General features: G+C 39.7%; 1 protein-coding gene across 1 annotated transcript; it reads right to left on the bottom strand.

The window, feature by feature from the left end:
- Nucleotides 1-7,687: 7,687 nt before the first annotated feature.
- On the bottom strand, nt 7,688-19,932 carry JPT2 (Jupiter microtubule associated homolog 2). The gene is made up of 5 exons (XM_043977334.1): nt 19,801-19,932; nt 13,130-13,278; nt 10,053-10,195; nt 8,703-8,751; nt 7,688-7,958 (listed from the first exon to the last, which is right to left on the bottom strand). The coding sequence occupies exons 1-5, from the start codon at nt 19,842-19,844 to the stop codon at nt 7,768-7,770; spliced, it is 576 nt and encodes a 191-aa protein (XP_043833269.1). The 5' UTR covers nt 19,845-19,932; the 3' UTR covers nt 7,688-7,767.
- Nucleotides 19,933-22,102: the final 2,170 nt, after the last annotated feature.

Genomic DNA, 22,102 nt, shown 5'->3' with positions numbered 1-22,102 from the left:
TATATAAGAATATTCATAGCAGTACTTTTTTGTAGTAGCAAAAACCTGAAAACGAGCAGAGCTACGGTACTTCCTGTAGTAGCAAACCCGAAAACGATTAGGTGCCTCTCAACTGGAAAATGGTCCTGAACAATGTCACAGAAATGTAACTGCATATTATTGAACCATAAGAACTGGTAAATATGAGGAATTTAGAAAAATATGTGAAGACTTGAATGAACTGAGGAGCAGGAAAAACACAAACATGCACAATACCTATCCAGCAACTATGAAGATAGCACTAAGACAATCTTTTTTATTGGGGGGTGGGGGTGGGAAGGGTGCAGGGCAGGACAATGAGCTAGTGCCAAGCGTCTGAGGCCAAATCTGAACTCAGGTCCTCCTGAATCCAGGACCCGTACTTTATCCACTGGGCCAACTAGCTGCCCCCCACTAAAACAATCTCGATAACAATTCAGTGACTAATGTGGAGTTCAGATTACAGATGATGAAAGGCTCTCCTTGGTAGAGAGAGGTGGATTACTGTCCCTGCCTGGTTTGTGGAGAACAAGTGACACCCATCCCTAATATGCTGCCACACCAGTCCCCTGCCTGAGCTTGTTTGGAAAAAAAGGGAATTCCCAAGTTATCTGCCTGAGCCTAGATATTTCCCCCCACCCCACCCCCACACTTCTATCCTCTTTTCTAGCTACACATGCTCCATTCTAAGGTGAACTCCTGGGGATGTTGCTAACTTATCTGAACTCATTCCTCAATGATTAAGAGAAGTCCTAGTCAATCAGGTTTGCAACCTCGGTGTCAACCTCAACTCCTTTTTCCCCACACACAACCAGTTGCAAGTCCCTCTTGTTCTTCAATAGGTCTTATACACCCCCTTCTTCTTCTGACGTTGCCATAACCCAGTGAGGCCCTCATCACTCATCCTGTGGACCCTGAGGGCAATAGCTCCTGGCTGGTCTCCCTGCCTCAAGTCTCCCCCCCTACTCCAGTCTATCCTCCATTTAGCTGTCAACTTGATCTTCCTAAAGCTTGGGTCGGCCCATATCACTCCCTTATCCAATAAACTGCAGTGACTCCAATCAACTCTAGGATCAAACATAAAACTCTGGCCAAAGACCCCTTCATAATATGGGCTCTTCCCATCTTTACAATATTATTATGCCTCACTTCCTTTCTCCCCCTCCTATAACACTTTTGTGCACCAGTGATATTGGCCTCCTTACTATTTCTTGACTCCTGACTCAGGACATTTTCTCTGGCTGTCTTCCATGCCTGAATTTCTCCCTCAGGCCTTTCTTCAAGTCCCAGTTAAAATCACATCTTCTACAGGAAGCTTTCCTAATCCCGTTTAATATTATTAGCATTTTCCCTCTGCTGATTATCTCCAATTTACTACATATGTGTTTCTATATGTGTGTGTCTGTCTAAACACACATTATCTTGTTCATACATAGTTGTTTGCATGTTTTCTCTCCCCCTTAGACTATGAGCTCCTTGGGAGTGGGAGACTGGGTTTTGTTGTTTGGGGTTTTTTTGCCCTTTTTATATCTTGTCCTTAGAATAGCGCATGGCCACAGTAAAAGCACTAAGCACCACCCAGACTACATCAGCTATTTTACTCAAACTCTAGTGTCTATTGCCTTTAGCAAAAAATATATTCGTTTTGGTTGTTAAAGCCCTTCACAATCAGGCTCCAGTCTCTCTTACATTACTGCCCTTCCTGCATTTTAGTCCAACCAAACTGGCCTTCTCTGTTTCTCACACATGGTATACTGTAACTTTGGTCTAACACTACCTGTCCCCCACACCTGAAGTACATTGCCATCTCATCTCTGACTCAGAATCCCTCTTAATTCAAGAAGTAACTCGGGGCAGCTAGATGGTGCAGTGGATGGAGCACCAGCCCTGGATTCAGGACCTGAGACAGACACTTAATACTTACTAGCTGTGTGACCTGAGCAAGTCACTTAACCCCAATTACCTCACCAAAAAAAAAAAAGTAATTCAAACATCACCTACCAGAAACCTTTTCTGACCCTTCTTTTGCCCTAATAACCCTGTATTTATTCTTTGTTTTATATGTATATATTTTCCCCCAAATAAATGTTAGTGCCTTGAGAGTCAAGAATGTTTCATCCTGGAGGCAGCTAGGTGGTGCAGTGGATAAAGCACCAGCCTTGGATTCAGGAATACGAGTTCAAATCCAGCCTAAGACACTTGACACTTACTAGCTGTGTGACCCTGGGCAAGTCACTTAACCCCCATTGCCCTAAAAAAAAAAAAAAAAGAATGTTTCATCCTTTCTTTAGCACTTAGCAAAGTGCCTGGTACACAGTAAGCCCTTACATATCTGCTAATGGACACTGGGAGTTAATGAAATTGTCAAAGGAGATGATTTAATTCTAAGATGCCACTTTACAAAGCTTTTATACTTTACTACCCGTAGTTCACCATCCAGCCCCCCACTACAACCTCTTTTCTAAAAGAAATGGAAATTAGGCTCCTTTTGAGTAGATTATTCCTTTCACTCATATCCCCCCCCCCCCCAGTGATTAGCACCATGTCTGACACAGAATGCACTTAATGTATTTCATTCACATAGAAAAAGAAAAAATTGGACCAAGGATGGAACTTTTGGCAACACATTTTGAAAAACATGCTTGCTGATTAATAAATATGGACAAATATTTCCCAAACTTTTCTTTGCTGCATGGAGAACTAGAGTGAGGGATAAAAGAATGGAGTACAGAACTAGTTTTAGTATTCCCACCTTTAGTGTGTTGGAGATGGAGGCGTGGTAAGTCGTGATGTCAAACTCAGAAAGAGGCAGGGGGAGGCCCACTAATCAGGAGTTGAGTTGCTTTTAAAGTGTCATGTTATCTATATTTTATTGTATTTTTATTTATTTTGTTAATTATTTCCCAATGACATTTTAATCTGGTTGGATCTCACTTCGGGAGTGTTGTAGAACTCATGTTTTGACATCTCTGATGTAAGGAGTAAACTTTACTAAGATGTCATCTTACACTATTTAAAAAATATCTTACTTTAGGGGCAGCTAGGTGGTACAGTGGATAAAGCACTGGCCTGGATTCAAGAGGATCAGAGTTCAAATCCAGCCTCAGACACTTGACACTTACTAGCTGTGTGACCCTGGGCAAGTCATTTAACCCTCTTTGCCCACAGAACAAACAAAAATGCCTTCCTTTAGCTCCACCTCCTGCTCCCTCCTTCTAATCCCTCTCCAACTTTTCTAAGAGAAGTGGAAATTCACCTCCTTTTGGGTGGGGACTCTCTTTGTGCTTGTATCCCCGGTACCTAACATGACATCTGGTACACAGTATGCAAATAAATACTTGTTGAATTATGATAGCCCCTGAGGAGGATGCAAAGGCATCGAGTATGGACATTTGAAACTTTAATCATCAATGTTAATACCCAACTCCCCAAATGTAGATATGCACTACACTAAATTGTTTACCATATAAATTTAAACAAACACTTAACAATATTAGCAAGATTATAGTGCATACACACAACTCACTTGAGCTGATGATCAATGGGAGAAATAGTTAATGTCTCCATGAGATTTTGAGGAGGAATAGAGGACAATTCTTAAAACTCAGTTATACTGCAAGAAATTCAACTGTGAAATACAATTTAAACCATTCAGAAAGCTAAATTATAAAGCTAGTTCCTTAGGGGGTAATCAAATGCTCAATTTGACATGTGATTCCAGTTCAAACATTCTAAGATACTTAAGTGCCAAGGAGAGTGGGGACCAATATTAAATGCCCATCTTTAATGCTGTATGCCTTTTCTCAACACACAAAATCACTTCAGCTCCAATAATTACCTACTCTTTTTCTTGCAGAATAAATTTTTTTTAGTACCATTTTGATGTTACACATAAAATAGGAGTCATACTTCAGTCTACTGGAAAGAATGATACTTGGGCTTAAAAAGAAACATCAAGTAAATCTAAAAAGTACATGATTAAATAAACAGAAAGGTGTACTTCATTTCAATTTTGCCTAATTCAGCATTATAACAAAAATAATAGGACTAGGTACAAGTCACACCCTATGAATCACTGTATACTTTAAAATGAATCATTGTATACTTTAACAAAGCACAATAATTAGAGCAAGTAATCATCCTTTGATTTTTGTTTTTCAATATCTAATTATGCAATATTTAATGTCCTACTGAATCCCTCTGAACCTCTATACTGCTAGTTTTGTGTAGGAGAGGGCTGGACTTGAGTCATTCAAGAAATATGTTCAAAACCCACTTCTGGAACCTATTAGATTGTGTGACTTTGGGCAAGTCTCCTAACTTCTCTATGCCTATTTCCTCACCTATTTCCTCACCAGCAGTTCCTTCTCAGGGAGGTGTGATGGATCAAATGAAAATGAACAGAAAGCACTCTGCAAACCTTAAAGAGTTATATAAATGCCAGCTATTACAAATTTTATGTGTGTACAAATACTAATAATTATTTAATCAGTGCAGTGATACTAGGCAGATACCCCCCAAAATAACAATCTATGAAATTAGATACCAAAAAAAAAATCTATGAAATTAGACACCTTTTTTCCAGGTAACCTGTCATAGCTAAATTTTTTTCTTGTAAAGAAGAAAAGTGTGCGTGCACCCTTTTCCTCTAAGTTCTCAAAAGGCTGAGAACCATATTAAGCATCATATCTAATTCCAAAAAGATGTCATTCCAGGTTAAATATTTCCAAACATATGCAAACATGTTGCAAAGAGGTTAAACAGCATTACATTGATAGATTATACTCTTAAATAAGAGTCACTATGGGAAATAATTTGTGACTAACTAAAAATACCACTTGAAATAACACTGGCATGCTCATCCTACTCAAAAATTATGGTGTTTAATGTACAGTTTGTGGAAAAAAGTGAAAATGAAGAATTCCCTTTGAGAGAAAAATAGCCATCAGCTAGTGAGTTGATAATGTCAACCCATTTTATCAGAAAAATGGGTTGAATTCAGGAACTGTAAAGGATGATCTGGCAAGGAAAACACAAAAACAAGACTCTGACTACATCATTGCCAGGTTTAATGCAACTGTTATTCCCATTTCTGCCCTGCAAAAGTAAGAAAATGCCCCCATCAAAATTAGACTGTGAAATACAAGCACAAAAGTTCTTGATGTAGTTCTAGAGAAAATTTTGGCACCAACTGTATTTAAAAAACAAGTTTTAAGGCATGATAAAAAATACAAAGACAATTAACTTAATTCATTTTAGAAGAGACTGAGAGGATGCTAAGAGTGTGTGGATCTTCTAAATACAGGCAGTTCCAACAAATGCCAGACATATATATCTCCTTTACGTATAAATGAACACAGATGCACTGACACTTCTTCCTGCTAGCCAATCCCATTCTCATGGTCTAATTTCATTCCCCACCCTTCTAGAGCTCCTCTACACTCAGTTTCAGGTTCTACAGCAGTAAGATACATCAGGAGACAAGGTGAGGGAAAACATTATCTCACTGCTGCTATTTAGAATAATTCTTGTGCTCATTTTCCCCACTGGATACTCCATCCCCATCACTCACAACCCTGTTCTGCTGGAATTCTTACTCTAGGATTCACCACTAATGCCTTAGAGCTTCAGAATTCAGGTGGAAAAGGGGAGTTATTATTGCTAGGGATGTGGCTAATGAGGTATGTTTTTGCTACCATAACCTAGCATCCAAAATGTGTTTTCCCATAGATACACTGTTATAAATGGGGGTTAGGTTCCATAGTTCAGCCACATTCTGGGTTAAGTAGACTTCTGTGATCCAGTCTAAGAATTTAATCACCATTTACAACATTATTTTTATATAAAAATGATTTCCTAGTTTCAAACAACTAAATTCCAAAATCTTAGAACACAGCCCCTGGGTTAAATTGGGTACTTTACAGGCTAATAGGAAACAGCAAGCTTATCTTGGCTATAAAGAAATTTCCAAAATCATCAGAGAATCCTCAGGAAGTAAAATCTTTGGCTAACAAATCTCTTATGCCAGTTCCCCTTAATTTGCCAAGTAAGAAGTGTTTCATAGCAATTTCCTACAGGCACTTAAGTATTGAGGACAATGGGTACATATTAATTAATACAAGGTGTCAGTTTGCTAAATATTCTGAGTAGAATTTGGTGCTCACTGTGTAACTAATGCAAGTTATGGAATTGTAAAATAGTGTTACTTAGTCTGACTGAGGAACATTTCCCTAAATGGATCAAAGGGACATGATTCTATAGTTAAATATGATTAGAATAGTTTCAAGAAAATGGTAGCCCATTATTTTCACTTGAAAAACTACTATTTTATCCAGGGATATTATGTTACCAGTCTAGTTAATTTCCAAATCTAAATTTTCCAGATTCACTGAGCAGAAGACTGCATAGATGCCCCAAAATTAGTAATCACTCATACAAGGGAATTTTGAGGCTTTGCTTACTCTTTAGTGTACCTATGTAATTAAGGTGTCATAAATGGTTCAAAGTCATCAGCAGTTTGTGAAGCCGGTATTTGAACAGCATTAAAAATGGCTCTTTAAATATTGTCCAAATGTTTATTATGAAGAACTGAAGGGTCTCAGTGATTTGCTCTCCTCCTCATTAAATGATTACAATAAAAAAAAGTCTTAGAAAAATATGAATAACCAAAATATCCAAAAGAATTAGGTTAAAAGGCCTTTTAAAAAGATTGGAAGGCCCCACTTACCCTCTTTAGAAAAGAATTGTGTTTGTGAAAGTAGTATGTCACACCACTAGTGAACGGCAGAGGCAAAGGCATTTAAGGCTTATGAGAATGGCAGGGAGAAATATTATTTCACTTTACTCTCTTATGTAAGGCAGGCCTTTTGAGCTAAGGGCTTCTTCTAGATGACAGAAGTCACAGATGCCCCTGGAAGATATGGGTGCAAAACTCTGCCATAAGAATAGGTCTACAAACAAGGGAAAAGGAAAATTGGTTTCGACTGATAAGCACTTGCAGAAGTCAAATCAAGTCCAATACCCCTTTCAAGTTGCAGCTTAGTGAGTCTTCCCCTGGCTTTGTTGGACAAGGTCAAAAAGCCTCATAGGATATCTGCTGAACGATGCATCATGGAGGCAAACAGAAGGACACAGAATAGATTTAATACCCGTTTTCTTAGATATTAATAGTGTCCCCATAAAAGATAAAGGTCCTGTATCATCACTCTATAATTTAAGGGCTCTGTGAGCTAAGTGATCTATTACCCTTCTGACACACAACTTGTATCCCTTACCAGACAAGGGAGGAGGAGCATTCCTTGGGCAGCTGTCCAACATATTATTCACATGGATTTTTAGTCCCCTAGTGACACTGCCAATGGCTTCTGCTGCAGGACCATGCTTTTTGCCTACCAAATCACGAATGTTCCTAGTACCTATGAAGATCCTACTCTTTCCCCATTTTCTTTCACTCCATCAAAGATTCTCTCATATTTGGAATTAATTCTGGGATGAAAACCTGGGGAATCCTTCTTGCCTCCCATAACATTTGTTTTGTCTATTCCCTGAAAGGCTCTGTGTCTCCTGGTCCCGTGTAGCCCCAGCTGTTTCTAGAAGACAAGTTTGAGCAGCAAGCTACATGAAAATCTTTACATAATCATCAACCCCTCCCCTCCCCTGCCCCACCCCAACTTGTACTAATTAGAAACTATAAACCTTGACACCCTAACAGAAGAGTTTCTACTCTGAAGATGTTGGTAGTAGTTTCCTTTAGTAGAAAGAGATGCTGGATTTGCCACCCGGTGGGTTGAGGACTTTGTTGTGTGATCGAGGCCTGGGGCCCAACCTGGGCTCATGGTTGTCGATCTTGAGTTTAGACTCAGTTTCCTTGGCTCGTTCCTCCTTTCCTTTATCACATTTCTCATCATGTTCTTCTTTTGAAGATTGTGTATTCTCTGTAGCTGTGTAACAAGGTCAAAACATCATTAACACAGTGAATTAAATACTTATATACAGAATTCAAGAATTCAGACTTGACACCAGTGAGAATAATTATTTCAAGAGGTCTGGCATAGAGCGGAAGATAAGAGGGAACAATAACGCAAGACAGCAGCAGGCATTTCCCAATACTATCTTGGGCTACTACATTTCCCCTTTTTGGAGCTGCTCAAAGTACTTTCCTGGCATCTTATTCATCTCTAAGGAATAGATAAACTAGAATAATCAGGAAGTTTATTTACGGAAGTTAATTTAAAGTGATGTCCCCCCAGATACTTCTGCAAACATTTACCTATCCTGGTGATTTTTGAGTTGAAGGTACTTGATAAAATCTTGCCTGTAACAGCTTTCTACTCTAAACAGACCACTTCTTTGAGTCTAATGACTTGGTAGAAACAGAGGAACAGTTTCTTTCATGCTCAAGGCATATACCCAGAGTCATGTATGGCAGTGAGGGTGCTTTTAAGGGCAATAAGCCCAGCTCATCTGCCCAGATGGCATCCTCATGAAGGTTCTAACTAATCCTAACATCTTTGGCTAGGGTTATCCTTCCCCTGCTATGATGCCAAAAAGGCATAACAATAACAATGATAATAAGAATAACAACAATATAATAATATAAAACCACTGAACGGAAACACTAGAAAACAGTATAAATGTGTATTGCATGCACCTTTATAAGAGAGAAGGAACAGAAATTATCTCACCTCTAAGTTGCGATTTTGTGTCCTCACCTTCACATAAGACAATATGATCCTGCAATAAGGCAAGTAAAGTCATGTCAAGACTTCACCCAGAGACCCATATAGTCTTTTCTTCAAAGCCAGGCAGGAACTATTATGTTTCTCCTTAATTCTGCTTATTCCACACACATTCATACCAATCTGCTTTACCCATCACACAGCTACGAAAAGTAGAACTAGTGAAGCACATCAGTAGGGATTTTTCCATCAGGGATATGGGAACTCAAATTTTCTCTCTCATTACAATTTACTATCTATAATGCTGACCTGGCTCCTTTTTGCAAGTTCCATTCTATTTTGTCACAGGCCATTTTTGGGCTGTCAAGTCACAAAGATGTAAAGACTGCCCAGGCAACAACCAACTTTGGAAATGGCAGTGAGCTTGTTGCCCTAGCCACTCAGAATACATCTTGTTGGCTGGATAAGCTATGTAGGAATGTACTAAGGAAAATAATTTGTAAACATCCAGGACTTTCACTAGGTTTCTATAAAATTGTCTCAGAGTTCTAGTTGCCCTACCTACCACAGACAAACTGGAATAAAGAACCTAAATGAAGTCTAAGTCAATTTATCACAGGCTGTGAAACTTAGCAAAGCTAGCACTGACTTCAATGACTTGGCTGTCACTATAGGAAGGCCATATACATCAATTCAATCAGCATCTTCAAAGGTAAAAGTCATTTTCATTTTCAAAGACTAGATGTCCAAGATGATCTCTCAGTATAAAATACTGAGGTACAAGGACCCATCACTACCAGCAACTTAATGGGGAACAGGCTTAGTTTTGGGTTTTATAGTAAAACTATGTGGCTCATATTACTCCCTACTTCAAATAGCTAGTACTCAGGTTGGCCTTTCTTTAAGAAACAACTATAATACAAGGAGCATAGAGAAGGAGTTCTTAGGCTATAGGGTGGGTGGAAAGAAAAAAGTTGCTATAATTTTATGTTTTCAGAAATGACTTTTTCTACTGCAAGTTCAATTTTTATCTGTTAAAACTTTCTGACTACAGTTAGAACGAAAAGATCGACGGTATTTTGAGGCTCATACTCTCTGTGGTCAAAGTTAAGATTCTACTAAGAATTCTTTTTAGAGACTTGTTGTTTAAAGATTCTTTCTTTGGTATCAAAAGACAGATGACTAATGATGGAGGATGTACAACTTTATACAACTGACAGCTGCATCCAGGAAAATATTAAACTTTTTGCTTCCCAATAGCTCAATCCTCCATGTCTGGGAGCTCCTTAATGAATCTATTGGTAGAAACTATTTTTTGGCTCCAGCCCTAGCTATCTGAATGCAAGAAGTTCATACCTTGGGCTTGTTTGGGTGGGCTAAGGGCGCAGTAATGGTGACTGGAGACCCAAAGATGTCACTGGTCTTCCCACCAGGGGGATTCAAACGATATCGAGCCTGCACAGGAGTAGGCTCTTCAAAGATACCACTTCCTTTGCCTCCTGCAGAATTAATCACATCAGAACAGCTTGTGTTTAAATGGCATTTTATAGCTGCAAAGTGCTTTCTTTACTCAAATGCAGTTTCTGAGGTAGAAAGCAAAACCATTACTATCCCCATTCCAAAGATCACAAGATAATGGGCAGTTTATAGTTTGAAGTAGAAAATGGGGCTCAAAGAGACAAGGTCACAGTAGTACTGGAAGTTGAGACACACCCAAAATTCCTGACTCAGTCTGGTGCTCTTTCCATTACTACTTCAACCTTTTCAGACTATCAGTGTAACTTATCTGGTTATGTCCTATGTAACTGAACATTTCAGAAAACAGTCTCAGTCAAAGAGGTATTATGACTTCTGAAGTGGAGTGAGGATGATTCTAAGGTACCAAATACCAAACTACAACTCTAGAGGTGAAGGTGAAGAGAGAGTGAGTTCCAGGCAAGAATAGACTGTGCCAAAGGATAAAGACGGAGGGTGAATTCTTATATACAAGGAATGGCAAAAAAGCTTGTTTGGCTAGATTATAGAGGGCAAAAAAGAGAGCAATGAATAATAGCAGTGAGCCAGTAAGTGGAATCCAGGCTTTAAATGTTAAGCAGAGTAGTTTGCATTTTATTCTAGAGATTGCAGAGACCCTGTGGTCTTCTGAGAAATGACTTTTTTGTGTCAAAGGATGCTGCTAAGAGATAATTGTGACGACAAACAGAAAGTAGCAACCAGACAGAAAGAAAGAATAAGGCTTGAGACTCCTCCTTGACTATATGCCCTACCCACCACAGACAAACTGGAATAAAGAACCTAAATAAAGTTTAAGTCAATTTATCACAGGCTGTGGGACTTAGCAAAGCTATCACTGACTTTGCCTCCTGTAGAATTAATCACATCAGAACAGCTTGTGTTTAAATGGTGTTTTATAGTTGCAAAGTGCTTTCTTTACTCAAAAGCAGTTTCTGAGGTAGAAAGTAAAATTGTTATTATCCCCATTCCAAAGATCACAAGATAATGGGGAGTTTATAGTTTGAAGCAGAAAATGGGGCTCAAAGAGACATCTTTGAGTCATCTACAACCAAAAGGTACATGATCATTCTCACATGAATTAAGTTTTATAAATGTAAATTTAGCTACTTCCGTCTATCATTCTGAACTCACAGGAAAAGAAACAAAGCAAAAATAGAATTCAGCAGGTTGGGAGGAAGGAAAGGGCAGAAATATAGAAAAAACAAAGAAATTTCTGGGTATAGAATTCAGGGAAGATATAGAACTAGCTAAGGAAAATTAGGAACTGTCTGGTTGTGGAATCTAGTTTGAACCCCAGGGAACTGTACTTTTCATTTAGTCACAAAGGACCCTGCTTCCTCAGAGACCAAGAGACAAAGAGAACAAATCTACCTGGTCTGGAAATGAAGGGTAAAAACAAGAAATATATTGTTTCTCCAAACTAGATTCTGTACCTGTAATGTGCCTCACTTTACATGTTGTGTCCTAAAATATAAAGCATATTCTCTGAGTGTGAGGATTTAGATGCTGCATTATAGAGGCAGGGTACTGAACAGGAATAAGAGATAAGACTGTAATCCCACAGTCAAGGAGAGGGAACCCAACTTTAATGCCTTGAAGAAATGGTAACTAAGTTCCAAAGTCATCTGTTTTTGGAGGTAGGTTTGGCATTTTACCAGGAATTACTATCAAAGGAAAATCTACAGGGAAAAAAATTCAAAGGGGTACTTTAATAAATTTGTAGAAAGCCCTGGCTACAATTAAATCTTCTACATATGAACAAAGTACAAAATTTTTCAATCCTTAGGCACAATGATTCCTACCTTCATTTTTCCCATGCTATGAAGCTGAAGCTGTACTGTTAAGACACAGAACCCTGCTACAACTGAGACCTTTCTGTATCACAACTTGTGTTTTTTATTGAATTTTGTGTCACAAGGACTGTTAGCTACTCTGCCTCCCAAAGCAACTCAGAAAAGTCTCTGGGGAGTGCACCTAACAACAATCCTGTCAAATCCATGTTAAATGAGCTTGTACATTCACCCTGAAATAGTTTAAATTTTGTTTCAGTCTTCAATGAAATGTACTATTCTGTGATCTTTTCATATAAACAGTCTGTAAGGCTAGTCCTGGTACTACTAAATTTCTACATTCATGAGTGCTTTAGTGCTGGAGAACAACAAAAACATGAACCCTATTCAAGAACACAAGGCAGAAACACATAGCCTTTTCAAAACCTATTTTCCAAAACTACCTTCAGTCCACTGAATCTTTAATTTCATGTTCTCAAAGAAAGAGTCTAGGCACAGTTTTAGAGGGGTTTCTAGTACTGGTTCTACTTGATATGTTATATTATCTAACTCATTCCCAGGCCCCACCTCTCAAATCTCTAACAGTGGAAAAGTTCTAATTTCTGGATATTGGGAAACACTTTGGGGTGACTAATACTCCAAGCATCTAGGCACTGGGATAATACAAGTAAGATAAAGATTTCTCCCAGGCCTTTTGTTCTTCATCAGTAGGTATTCAAGAAGACCAGATTTCTGAGCTCCCAGGCCAAAGAAGGAATAAGAAACAAAGTGAGTGAGACCTTTCTTCCTGAGTAACCTGAAACATAAGACCTGTCCTATATGGGAAAACCAAATTTTTAAAGGAAAAAAAAAGAAAATGCTAGCAAAGGAGTCAGTGAAAAGGGAAGTAGCTGGGGTGGGGTCAGGTGGGGGATTATAAAAAGAAGATGAGAGGGGGCAGCTAAGTGGCACAGTGGATAGAGCACTGGCTCTGGATTCAGGAGTACCTGAGTTCAAATCTGGCCTCAGACACTTGACACTTACTAGCTGTGTGACCCTGGGCAAGTCACCTAACCCTCATTGCCCTGCAAAACAAAACAAAACAAAACAAACAAAAAAAAAGATGAGAGATGAAAAGAGAATCCTTACCTGGAGGATTTGACCTTTTGGGTGTATTCTGAGGTTCCTCAGATGCTCCAAAGATATTAGATGCCATTCTATTTGGTCTATTTGAAGGAATAACTTCTTCTGGAGTTCCAAAGAGATTGCTTGAGTCTCCTCCAGGGGGTTTCATTACCCTGGATACAGAGAAGAAACATGAGTTACACCTCTCCTGGATTATAGTGATAGTTTTCAACCTGGTCTTCCTGACTAAAGAATCCTCCCTCCCTAATCTATTCGATGGGGGGAGGTGAGGGTTAAGTGACTTGCCCAGGGTCACACAGCTAATAAGCATCAAGTGTCAGGTCAGATTTGAACTCAGATTCTCCTGAATCCAGGGAGCCACCTAGCTGCCCCCCAAGAGAAAAAACTTTGATCATGTCAACCAGCCCCTGATCAAATAACTCCAATGGCTTCTTATGACCTCAGGATCAAACATAAACTGTTTGCCATTTAAAGTTCTTCTTAACCTGCTCCCTTCCTACCTTTTTTAGCCTTCTTAAATATGACCCCTCCCAAAACTTGACAGCTACTTTGGTCTACTTGTAGTTTCTCAAAGATAACATTCTATCTCTCATCTTCTTGGCCTTTACAACAGCTGTGTCCTTTATTTGGAATGTTCTGCATCCTCACCCTCATCCCTTGATTTCCCTGGCTTCCCTCAAGACTCACTCCATGTCACAACTCTCCTTCCCTTCTAGGTTTTCAGGTACCTTCTTCTCTATATATCCTGAATGTTCCTCTTTACCTAGTTATTCACATGCTGTCTCCTCCCATTAGGATATACCATGCTTGAGGCTAGAGATTGGTTTTTGCCTTTTATATGCTTGCTGACCAAGTCCTGAAGGTCACCCAGTTAGTTAGCAGAGCCAAAACTGGAACCTAGTTCCTATGACTCCTAAATCCAGTGCTCTTTTTTGCCAATTGTGGTTTTAAATCCCTCACGTGATATTTAGAATAACTCAACATATATGGGTAAAATTTAGAACTTGTTTCACATTTATTATAACTTTAAGGAACTAGGTCAGTACAATAGTTTTTTTTCTCTCAGTCTAGCAGTTGACAAAAACTGAATAAGAAATCCCACTTTCCCTCTCAAATATCCTTGCTAGCTGTGTTTACAAAACAGCAGAAAAGAAGCTAATTTACTATAATTCAAAGAAATAGAAAGTTTTCAGATCATCTGTAGAGCAAGGATACATAACACAGCAGACTCATTTCTTTGCAAAGAGGAGATAAGGTTGCCAGACACCACAACTTGACAATACACATGGGTCAGTCAGTAAACACTATAGAAGCCAAGTACAACAGCTGGTAGTGCCAGGGTTTTTGAAATGATGCCAATGTATCCCTGACTGCTTGAGTGAAAGAACAGGCAAGAGCATAAGCTGAAGTTTACAATTCAGCAGTTATCATTTCCTGGAGAAGGATTTGTTGGGGGCATTAGGGGATGGGGAAAGGGGGTATAAGAGGATGGGGACACTTTTTGTTTGATCGAATTTCCTGTTATAAAAAAGGCTTACAAGATACAAAGTACTTTGGTGGATGTTATTTTGAAACTAACAAACATTTATACGTCACTACAGTTCTAGTTTTAACCAGAGTTTATGTATTTTCCTTGGCTAGTTGCAGCAAGTCTAACATTCCTAGGCCCAGACAGTTCTCTTTCTAAAGGGTATTTAAATCAACCAAGCTAAATTGAACTTGACACTATTTCACTATATAAAGAACATCAGGTTTGGTTTCAGTGATTTGTAATTAATTGAGGCCATTTGTAAAATTAACAATTAAGTTAGTAATCCTACTTATTCATCTCTATAACCAAATAACTCTTCAGGCACTTTCTTCTCAAGCTAGTCACTGCAATCTTTTATAATTCCCTTCACTTTCAATTCTCTCGTTTTTCAAACAATACTAAAAATCAGGAGTTAAAGTCACACTATATTTACCCACTAGGTGGACCATCTGACTTGTTCATCAATTCTAATGGTTTCCCATTGCCTTTCACATCAAATCCAATTTATATGATGCTTCTATATCTCCCTCTAGACTAATCCTCTAAAACTTCCTTTAGCTCTTCAAAATTTTTCTTGATTATAGGAGTAACCCACCACTTCCTACGAAGTTATCTCTCCCCCTTAATTACTGAAAAGCATTAAAATTCCAGTAATTCAAGAAATGCTTCCCCTAAGATGGCTAGAAGACAACTTTCCAGTCATATGCTGTGATATCTTACTTTCCCTCTGTTGATTACTTACTATTTATGCTGTATAAAACTTGTTTTAGTACACAGTTGTTTGCATGTTTTCTCTCCCCCATTAGACTATGAGGGTAGGGATTGTCTTTTTACCTGTCTTTGTATCTCTAGTGTTTAGTAAAGTATCTGGAACACAGACAGTACTTATTTGACTTATTGACTGAATGCCTGGACAAGTTACGTAACTTGTATGAATCTTAGTTTCTGATTATACAATATGACCTCCTGCTTCTATCACAAGGCTGCTAAGAAGTATATGAGGTAATATATGTAAAAGATAGATAGATAGATAGAGAGATATGTTATTATTACATTAACTTCTCCGAAGGATAAATAAGTTACAGTAGCATAAGTTCCATTCTCTAACATTTCGAAAATAAGGAAAAGCTACCATTCAAAGAAATATTTGCTCACTTCATGAACGGAGAGTAAGAAATTTTAAAGGAAAGGAAACATCAATTTATTGTTATCAAGTCTAGTAATGGTGTATGTGCCTGACTTCAATTATATGGATGTTTATAAAGACTCTCCTCTCATATTTTAAACTTTTGGGTCATATAAAATAAATTAACATTGTAGAAAAAGTAAATTGAGTTACAAAAAAAGGAATGCTGAAAGACAAATAAAAGAATGTTTCAGCTACAGATTATTATCCTAAATATGCTGAGCTTCAAAAATCCTTGGTCAATTCCTAATGCCTAGAAAGTTAGAAGCCAACTCAGTCAAATAGGCAAAAGTACCTATAATTTAAGTTCTATGCTTAAATACGCACACACATATATAATGTTATAGTGTTATATAATTACAGAATTCCTGCAACCTAGTACAAGCAGATAATTCTGGTTCTCAAATCAGCCTATGGAGCTAAATAGAAACTTAAATAAAATATAAAATCCATAGCAACTGTTCTTTTAACTTTTCAGGGTCCTAATCCTACACGATTTACCATCAGATCTCCATTGTGATCCTATGATCCAAAGGTGATAAAAGATTTTCATGGGCTAAGAAGCTCTCTAAATTTATGTAAAAGACTGAAACACTTGCTATTTTGTTTTCACTCATACATTACTTTAAAAACTATGCAACTAAACTGAGGGCATTTTCCTTTTGCAAAACAAAATGAAACAATGCCACTAGAAGTGTGAAATGTACTCCTTTAATCTACTACGCTACAGGGCAAAAAGATCTCAGTACATTAGAGACACACAATCAAGAAATTTATTAAAAAAAAATAAAATATTTAAAATAAATGAAAAAATGCCATTCAAATTATAAAGCAAAAACGGATGAGTAAAAACAACCCAAAACTAACCCATAATGAGAAAATTTACCAATACATGTCATTCCACAAGTATCTTCCAACATCTGGGGAGAAAACTTTAAGCTGGAGTGTGGACTGAAAACTGTTTCCCTCTCTGTGCTGGTAGCACAAACCATATTCTTTAAAATATAAATTTTATAGCTTTAAGAAAGATTTGAGGGGCAGCTAGGTGGTGCAGTGGCTAGAACACTGGCCCTGGATTCAGGAGGACCTGAGTTCAAATATGGCCTCAGACACTTGACACTTACTAGCTGTGTGACCCTGGGCAAGTCACTCAACCCCAATTGTCTCACAAAAAAAAAAAAAAGAAAGAAATATTTGATGAATAATTATGGCTCTAGCATTATGCCACACAAAAATTTTTAGAATCCCTTTAAGCAACATGATCCTTTAGAAAAAACAAAGGATGACAAGCAGTGTTAATGAAAATTAAGAGGTAAGTGCCTAAAGGAAGAAAAAAATTCTCTGACTCATTTCATTGTTAAGAGGGTATAGTGGCAGCTACGTGGTGCAGTGGATAGAGCACCAGCCCTGAAGTCAGGAGGACCTGAAGTCAGGAGGACCTAAGTTCAAATCTGGCCTCAGATGCTTAACACCTACTAGCTGTGTGACCCTGGGCAAGTCACTTAACCCCAACTGCCTCACCAAAAAAAAAAAAAAAGAGGGTATAAACATTCCAGTCTCAAATATCTACAAAAATGACTTAAAGAAGTTTTGACATCACCATTCAGCTAGAACAATCACGATTTGGGAGGGACACTTTTCTGCTCCAAATTATAAATCAACAGAAAAATCCTGGTTTGCCTTTTCCTGCAACTGAACTAAGGGCATTTTCCTTTTGCAAAATAAAATGAAACAAAGCCACCAAAAGTGTGAAATATACTCCTTTCTTTTTTTTTTCTTTCTTTTTTTCTTAAGTGAGGCAATTGGGGTTAAGTGACTTACCCAGGGTCACACAGCTGGTAAGTGTTAAGTGTCCAAGGCCGGATTTGAACTCAGGTACTCCTGACTCCAGGGCTGGTGCTCTATCCACTTCGCCACCTAGCTGCCCCTACTCCTTTCTTTAGTGTACTATGCTCAGGGCAAAGAAAATCTCAGTACACTGGAGATACAGAGTCAAAAATATTTCAAGATTTGAGCTGAATAATTGCAAATTTATGAAACAATTCAGCCATTACAAAGCTCCAGATGACTTCTTGAGGTGATACCAACACCAACTTAATTTTTTATCTCTAAAACTACAGCAAATGGTGTTTTGTTTGTTTTTTTGTTTTTTGGTGAGGCAATTGGGGTTAAGTGACTTGCCCAGGGTCGCACAGCTAGTAAGTGTCAAGTGTCTGAGGCCATATTTGAACTCAGGTCCTCCTGAAACCAGGGACAGTGCTCTATCTATTGTGCCACCTAGCTGCCCTCAAATGGTGTTGTAAAAGATTTTTATTTTTTGGATCAAAAATCAAAGTGATGGGACATATCTGATAAGGGCATCTCCTATATATTCAGGAAAATGGCAAAATGGGTAAAATGAACTAACAAATGAGATTTATGCACTCAAAAGCATCTGGGTAAATGCAATGCAAATTAAATTGATGATTATACAGATGTGCCCACACCACATAAATGAAGAGAGAAACTACAAAAGAGTAATAAGAGCTTAGTCATAAGCCACCTAAGCACTACTGGTACACAAACATTGTCTTTGTTTCCAAGACTCCTGGCACCACAACTCTTCCCTAAACTTCCACAACCCTGCATATTCAGCTCAGTGTTCTGCCTGGGAAATTTTCTGGCCTCAACAAAGATTCTTCTAGTTTATGTTTACCTTGGGCTTTTCATTTGTATAATTAATAGGTGGAAATTTTAAAAACCACTTTGCTAAAGCATAATGAAAGTGATCTTAGAGTTGTTATATTTATTGTGCTATGCTAGACAAGTCCCATTCAACATCCTATTCTTTAGGTCACATGGCCTGTATACTTAATTTCAGCAAGAAAATCAATTAAATACCAGGAAACCCAGGCTGGGCAGTTAAAAAAATGCCGTCACTTCTAAGGTACTCATGAGAGAATCACCACTGTTGTACTCTCTAAACCAAATGGCCCAAAGTTGACCTGTTGACTCAATCTGCTTCTGAAACTCACAGTTTAAATAATATTTAAGGGTGCATACATCGCTAGGGTGTAAAGCAGTTCTTAAGCTGGATCGCGTGATTAAATAAAAAACACCACCTTGTAATAGTATTTCACTATAATTAGTTTCCTTTGTAATCTTATGCATCTTTTCGTAATATTATCCTGAGACACCCTCGGTCTACACGGCTAAAGGGGTACACGACACGAAAGGTGTAAAAGTCCTCTGCACCTAGGGCAATCTCATTACCCACCCAGCTCCGCAGGCAACAGGAAGTGGGAACAAGGACCCAAGTGAAGAAGGCCTGTTCACGGAGTGGGGCATCATTTCACAGAGCACGACCCCCACCCCCGCCGCCACCCCGAGCACATACAGCCTACGAGAGGGCAGGAATTAAGTGGAGACCCCCCTGCTTAGTAACTCCTCGAAGACCCTCGGCACCCGCTGGCTCTCTCCCTGACCCAGTCTTCTCACAATACCAAACGCCCCTCAACATGCCCCAAACCCCATCCCATCCCTTCTCCTCCTCGCCGCCCGGATGTGGCTCCTCACTCACACCTCTGCTGCCACACCCCCTCCCCTCCGTACCCACCTAGCTCCCGTTCCCCCGCAGAGAAGCTCCGAACTCTGCGTCCTCCCCTAACCCGCTCTCCCCTCCCCCACTTCCCCCACCCTCACTCCAATTGTTCCCCTCCCTCCGCCCCCAATTGTTCCCTCCTCCGGACCCCCAAGGGTGCCTCCCCATCCCCCCCTTCCCGCCCCGGCCTCAGCTCACGAGAACCCTCCCTCTGCTCGAGCACCCCACTCTCGGCCCCCCACACCCCCGGCCAGCCTGCCCCGCCCCCCTCGCTTCCTTCCTCAACGTGGCCCGGGCCGGGTGGGCGGCTGGCCGGTCGGGCGCCGCCTCGCCTCGGCTCAGCCTCTCCCGCGGCCCGGTCGCGCGGCCCGCCGCACCTGGAGCTTGGCTTGCCGCCCTCATTCTCCCGCCCCTGGAACATGTCGGCAGCGGCTGCGGCGGTGATAGTGGTTGTGGCAGCCTTAGCGGCAGGGGCAGCAGCGGCGGCGGCAGCAAAACTCCTCTCGTACTGCAGACCAGCTCTGGTTCCCGCTCCCACCCCCCCCTCACGGAGGGGAGCCGCCTGCCGCTAGTCTATTGGGCGCCGCGGCCGCCTATCAGAGCCTCAGAGCCCATAGTCACTCGGCGGGCCGCCCCGAACCCCGGAGCCACCTCCCTCCGGTGGGAGGGAATCTTTAACAGCCCCCTCTCTGCTCCCGCCCACCCCAGCCCATCCAGGAAGGGTTGGGGGAGGTGAGCGCTGCTCTAGAGGGCCTGGCTCCTAAGAGGCGAGCATAGACTTCTAGCCTTTTCCTTAGTTGCTTCCACTCCATCTCTTGGAAGTCTTGGTTATCAGCTTTAAGACACATCAGAAGGGGATCACCTAGGTAGCGCAGTGGATAGAACACCGGCCCTAGATTCGGGAGGACCTGAGTTTAAATCCGGTCTCAGACAACAGTAGCTGTGTGACCTTGGGCAAGTCATTTAATCCCAATTGTCCAGCCAAGAAAAAAAGACATCCTAAGGGTCACCATAATTATCTCCTTGGATAGGTTTTGTACGTACGCATCTGTGGGTTGGAATGTAAGCTTGTCTTTTGCATGAACAAAACCAGTACAACTAGAATAAGAAGGAAAGTAGTTAACTAGGAAAGATCATTTCTATCAAAAAGCTTTTAAGAGTTATGTCAGGGGGCAGCTAGGTGGCTCAGTGGATAAAGCACCGACCCTGGATTCAGGAGTACCTGAGTTCAAATCTGGCCTCAGACACTTGACACTTACTAGCTGTGTGACCCTGGGCAAGTCATTTAACCCCCATTGCCCCACCAAAAAAAGAAAAAAGAGTTGTGTGTTAAATAAATATCAGTAACGTGTGTTCAAAAGCCATTCCGTGATAGATAACTTGCTCAGAGGATATGAGTATTTTCCAAAAATCACGTAGTGAGATGACAGAGTGCATAGATGCTGGATCTGGAATCAGGAAGACCTTGGTTCAAATCCTGCTTCAGAGTTGCTGTATGACTTCTGGTAAGTCACTTAATTTTCTGTTTGCCTTAGTTTCCTCATCTATAAAATGGGGCTAATAATGGCACCTACCTCTCAGGGTTGTTGTAAAGATGAGAGCATATGTGATGTGCTTTGCAAACCTTTAAAACATTATAGCCGGCAGCTATTAAAAATACTATCACTTTATATGTCTTTCTTTTTCAGAACTACAAGTACTCTGACCAATCTTGTTTATTTTTAAAATGTCTTAGAAGCAGATATGAGGTGACTGGATTGAAACAGCATGATAGGAACCATCCTCTCTTCATTCAACACTTGTGTTTCACCTACAGGCTTTGACATTGCTATTTTTTCTTTTCCCTACTTAAAAAAAAAAGTCCCAACTAGATCTTTGCTTTCATTACTTTTTCCCTTCCTTGCAACTCCCCTCCCCCTTTAACTTTTGCCTTTACCTCCCAATATAACAAACTCCCTGCAAAGGAAAGATTATTACATAGGCATTTAATAAATGATAGTCAAACTAAATTTTTGGATAAAATTTAAATTCAGAGACCTAGTCTTAGCTAAATTCTTATCTCCTCTGGTGCCTAAGGGCATGGGGTGCTCTCTTCCCAACACAAGCATTTAATAGATGTAGCAGCACCTGGGTATTTTCACTTAGGAACTGCTAGGTAGGAAAAAGGATAATGGAAAGGTAGGAAAACCTTTGGTCAACTTTTCCTAGTATCTATTTAGCTACAATTGTAGAATTTCACTTCAATGCAGCCTCACAGCACTAAGTTGTCTCTTGTTTTTGTCTACAGAGCAACTGGTGACAAATACTATTCATCACTCAGCTTTTCTTTGAAAGGAAGACAGATTTTCAGTATAAGTAAACATTTTGGGGCCAATTAGAGATCAAAAAGCATTCATATTATTATTATTATTTAGAAAATGAAAACTAATTTTACTCTACATGAAAACTGTTTGAATAAGGGTACAGAAGTCAGGATATTAAGACTGGGACACAAAGAGAGAAGCCGAGAAATAAAAAGATCTGTTTTAGAATAAATTTCCCTCTCTAGATTCACTATATAATCCTTTAACATACTAGAAAGGAAGGAGAGAAGCAAGGGAGGGAGATCGATTGGTTGTCCTTTGTGAAGAGGACCAATGGCATCAGGAGGATGATTTCTTGACTTGCAAGTGAACTGAA

This window comes from Dromiciops gliroides, chromosome 1 (assembly GCF_019393635.1).
Source record: "Dromiciops gliroides isolate mDroGli1 chromosome 1, mDroGli1.pri, whole genome shotgun sequence".
NCBI classification, from domain to species: Eukaryota; Metazoa; Chordata; class Mammalia; order Microbiotheria; family Microbiotheriidae; genus Dromiciops; species Dromiciops gliroides.
The sequence above is the reverse complement of the archived record's forward strand: the minus strand, read 5'-3'. Positions and strand labels throughout refer to the sequence as shown.

Excerpts from the sequence above, each read along its gene's own strand:
- JPT2 (XM_043977334.1), bottom strand. The coding sequence starts at position 19,844 with ATGTTCCAGGGGCGGGAGAATGAGGGCGGCAAGCCAAGCTCCAG. Across the intron at positions 8,752-10,052 it reads CCCACCCAAACAAGCCCAAG|GATCATATTGTCTTATGTGA; the intron begins GTATGAACTTCT and ends GCCTTATTGCAG. Across the intron at positions 7,959-8,702 it reads CACAAAATCGCAACTTAGAG|CTACAGAGAATACACAATCT; the intron begins GTGAGATAATTT and ends CTTGTTACACAG.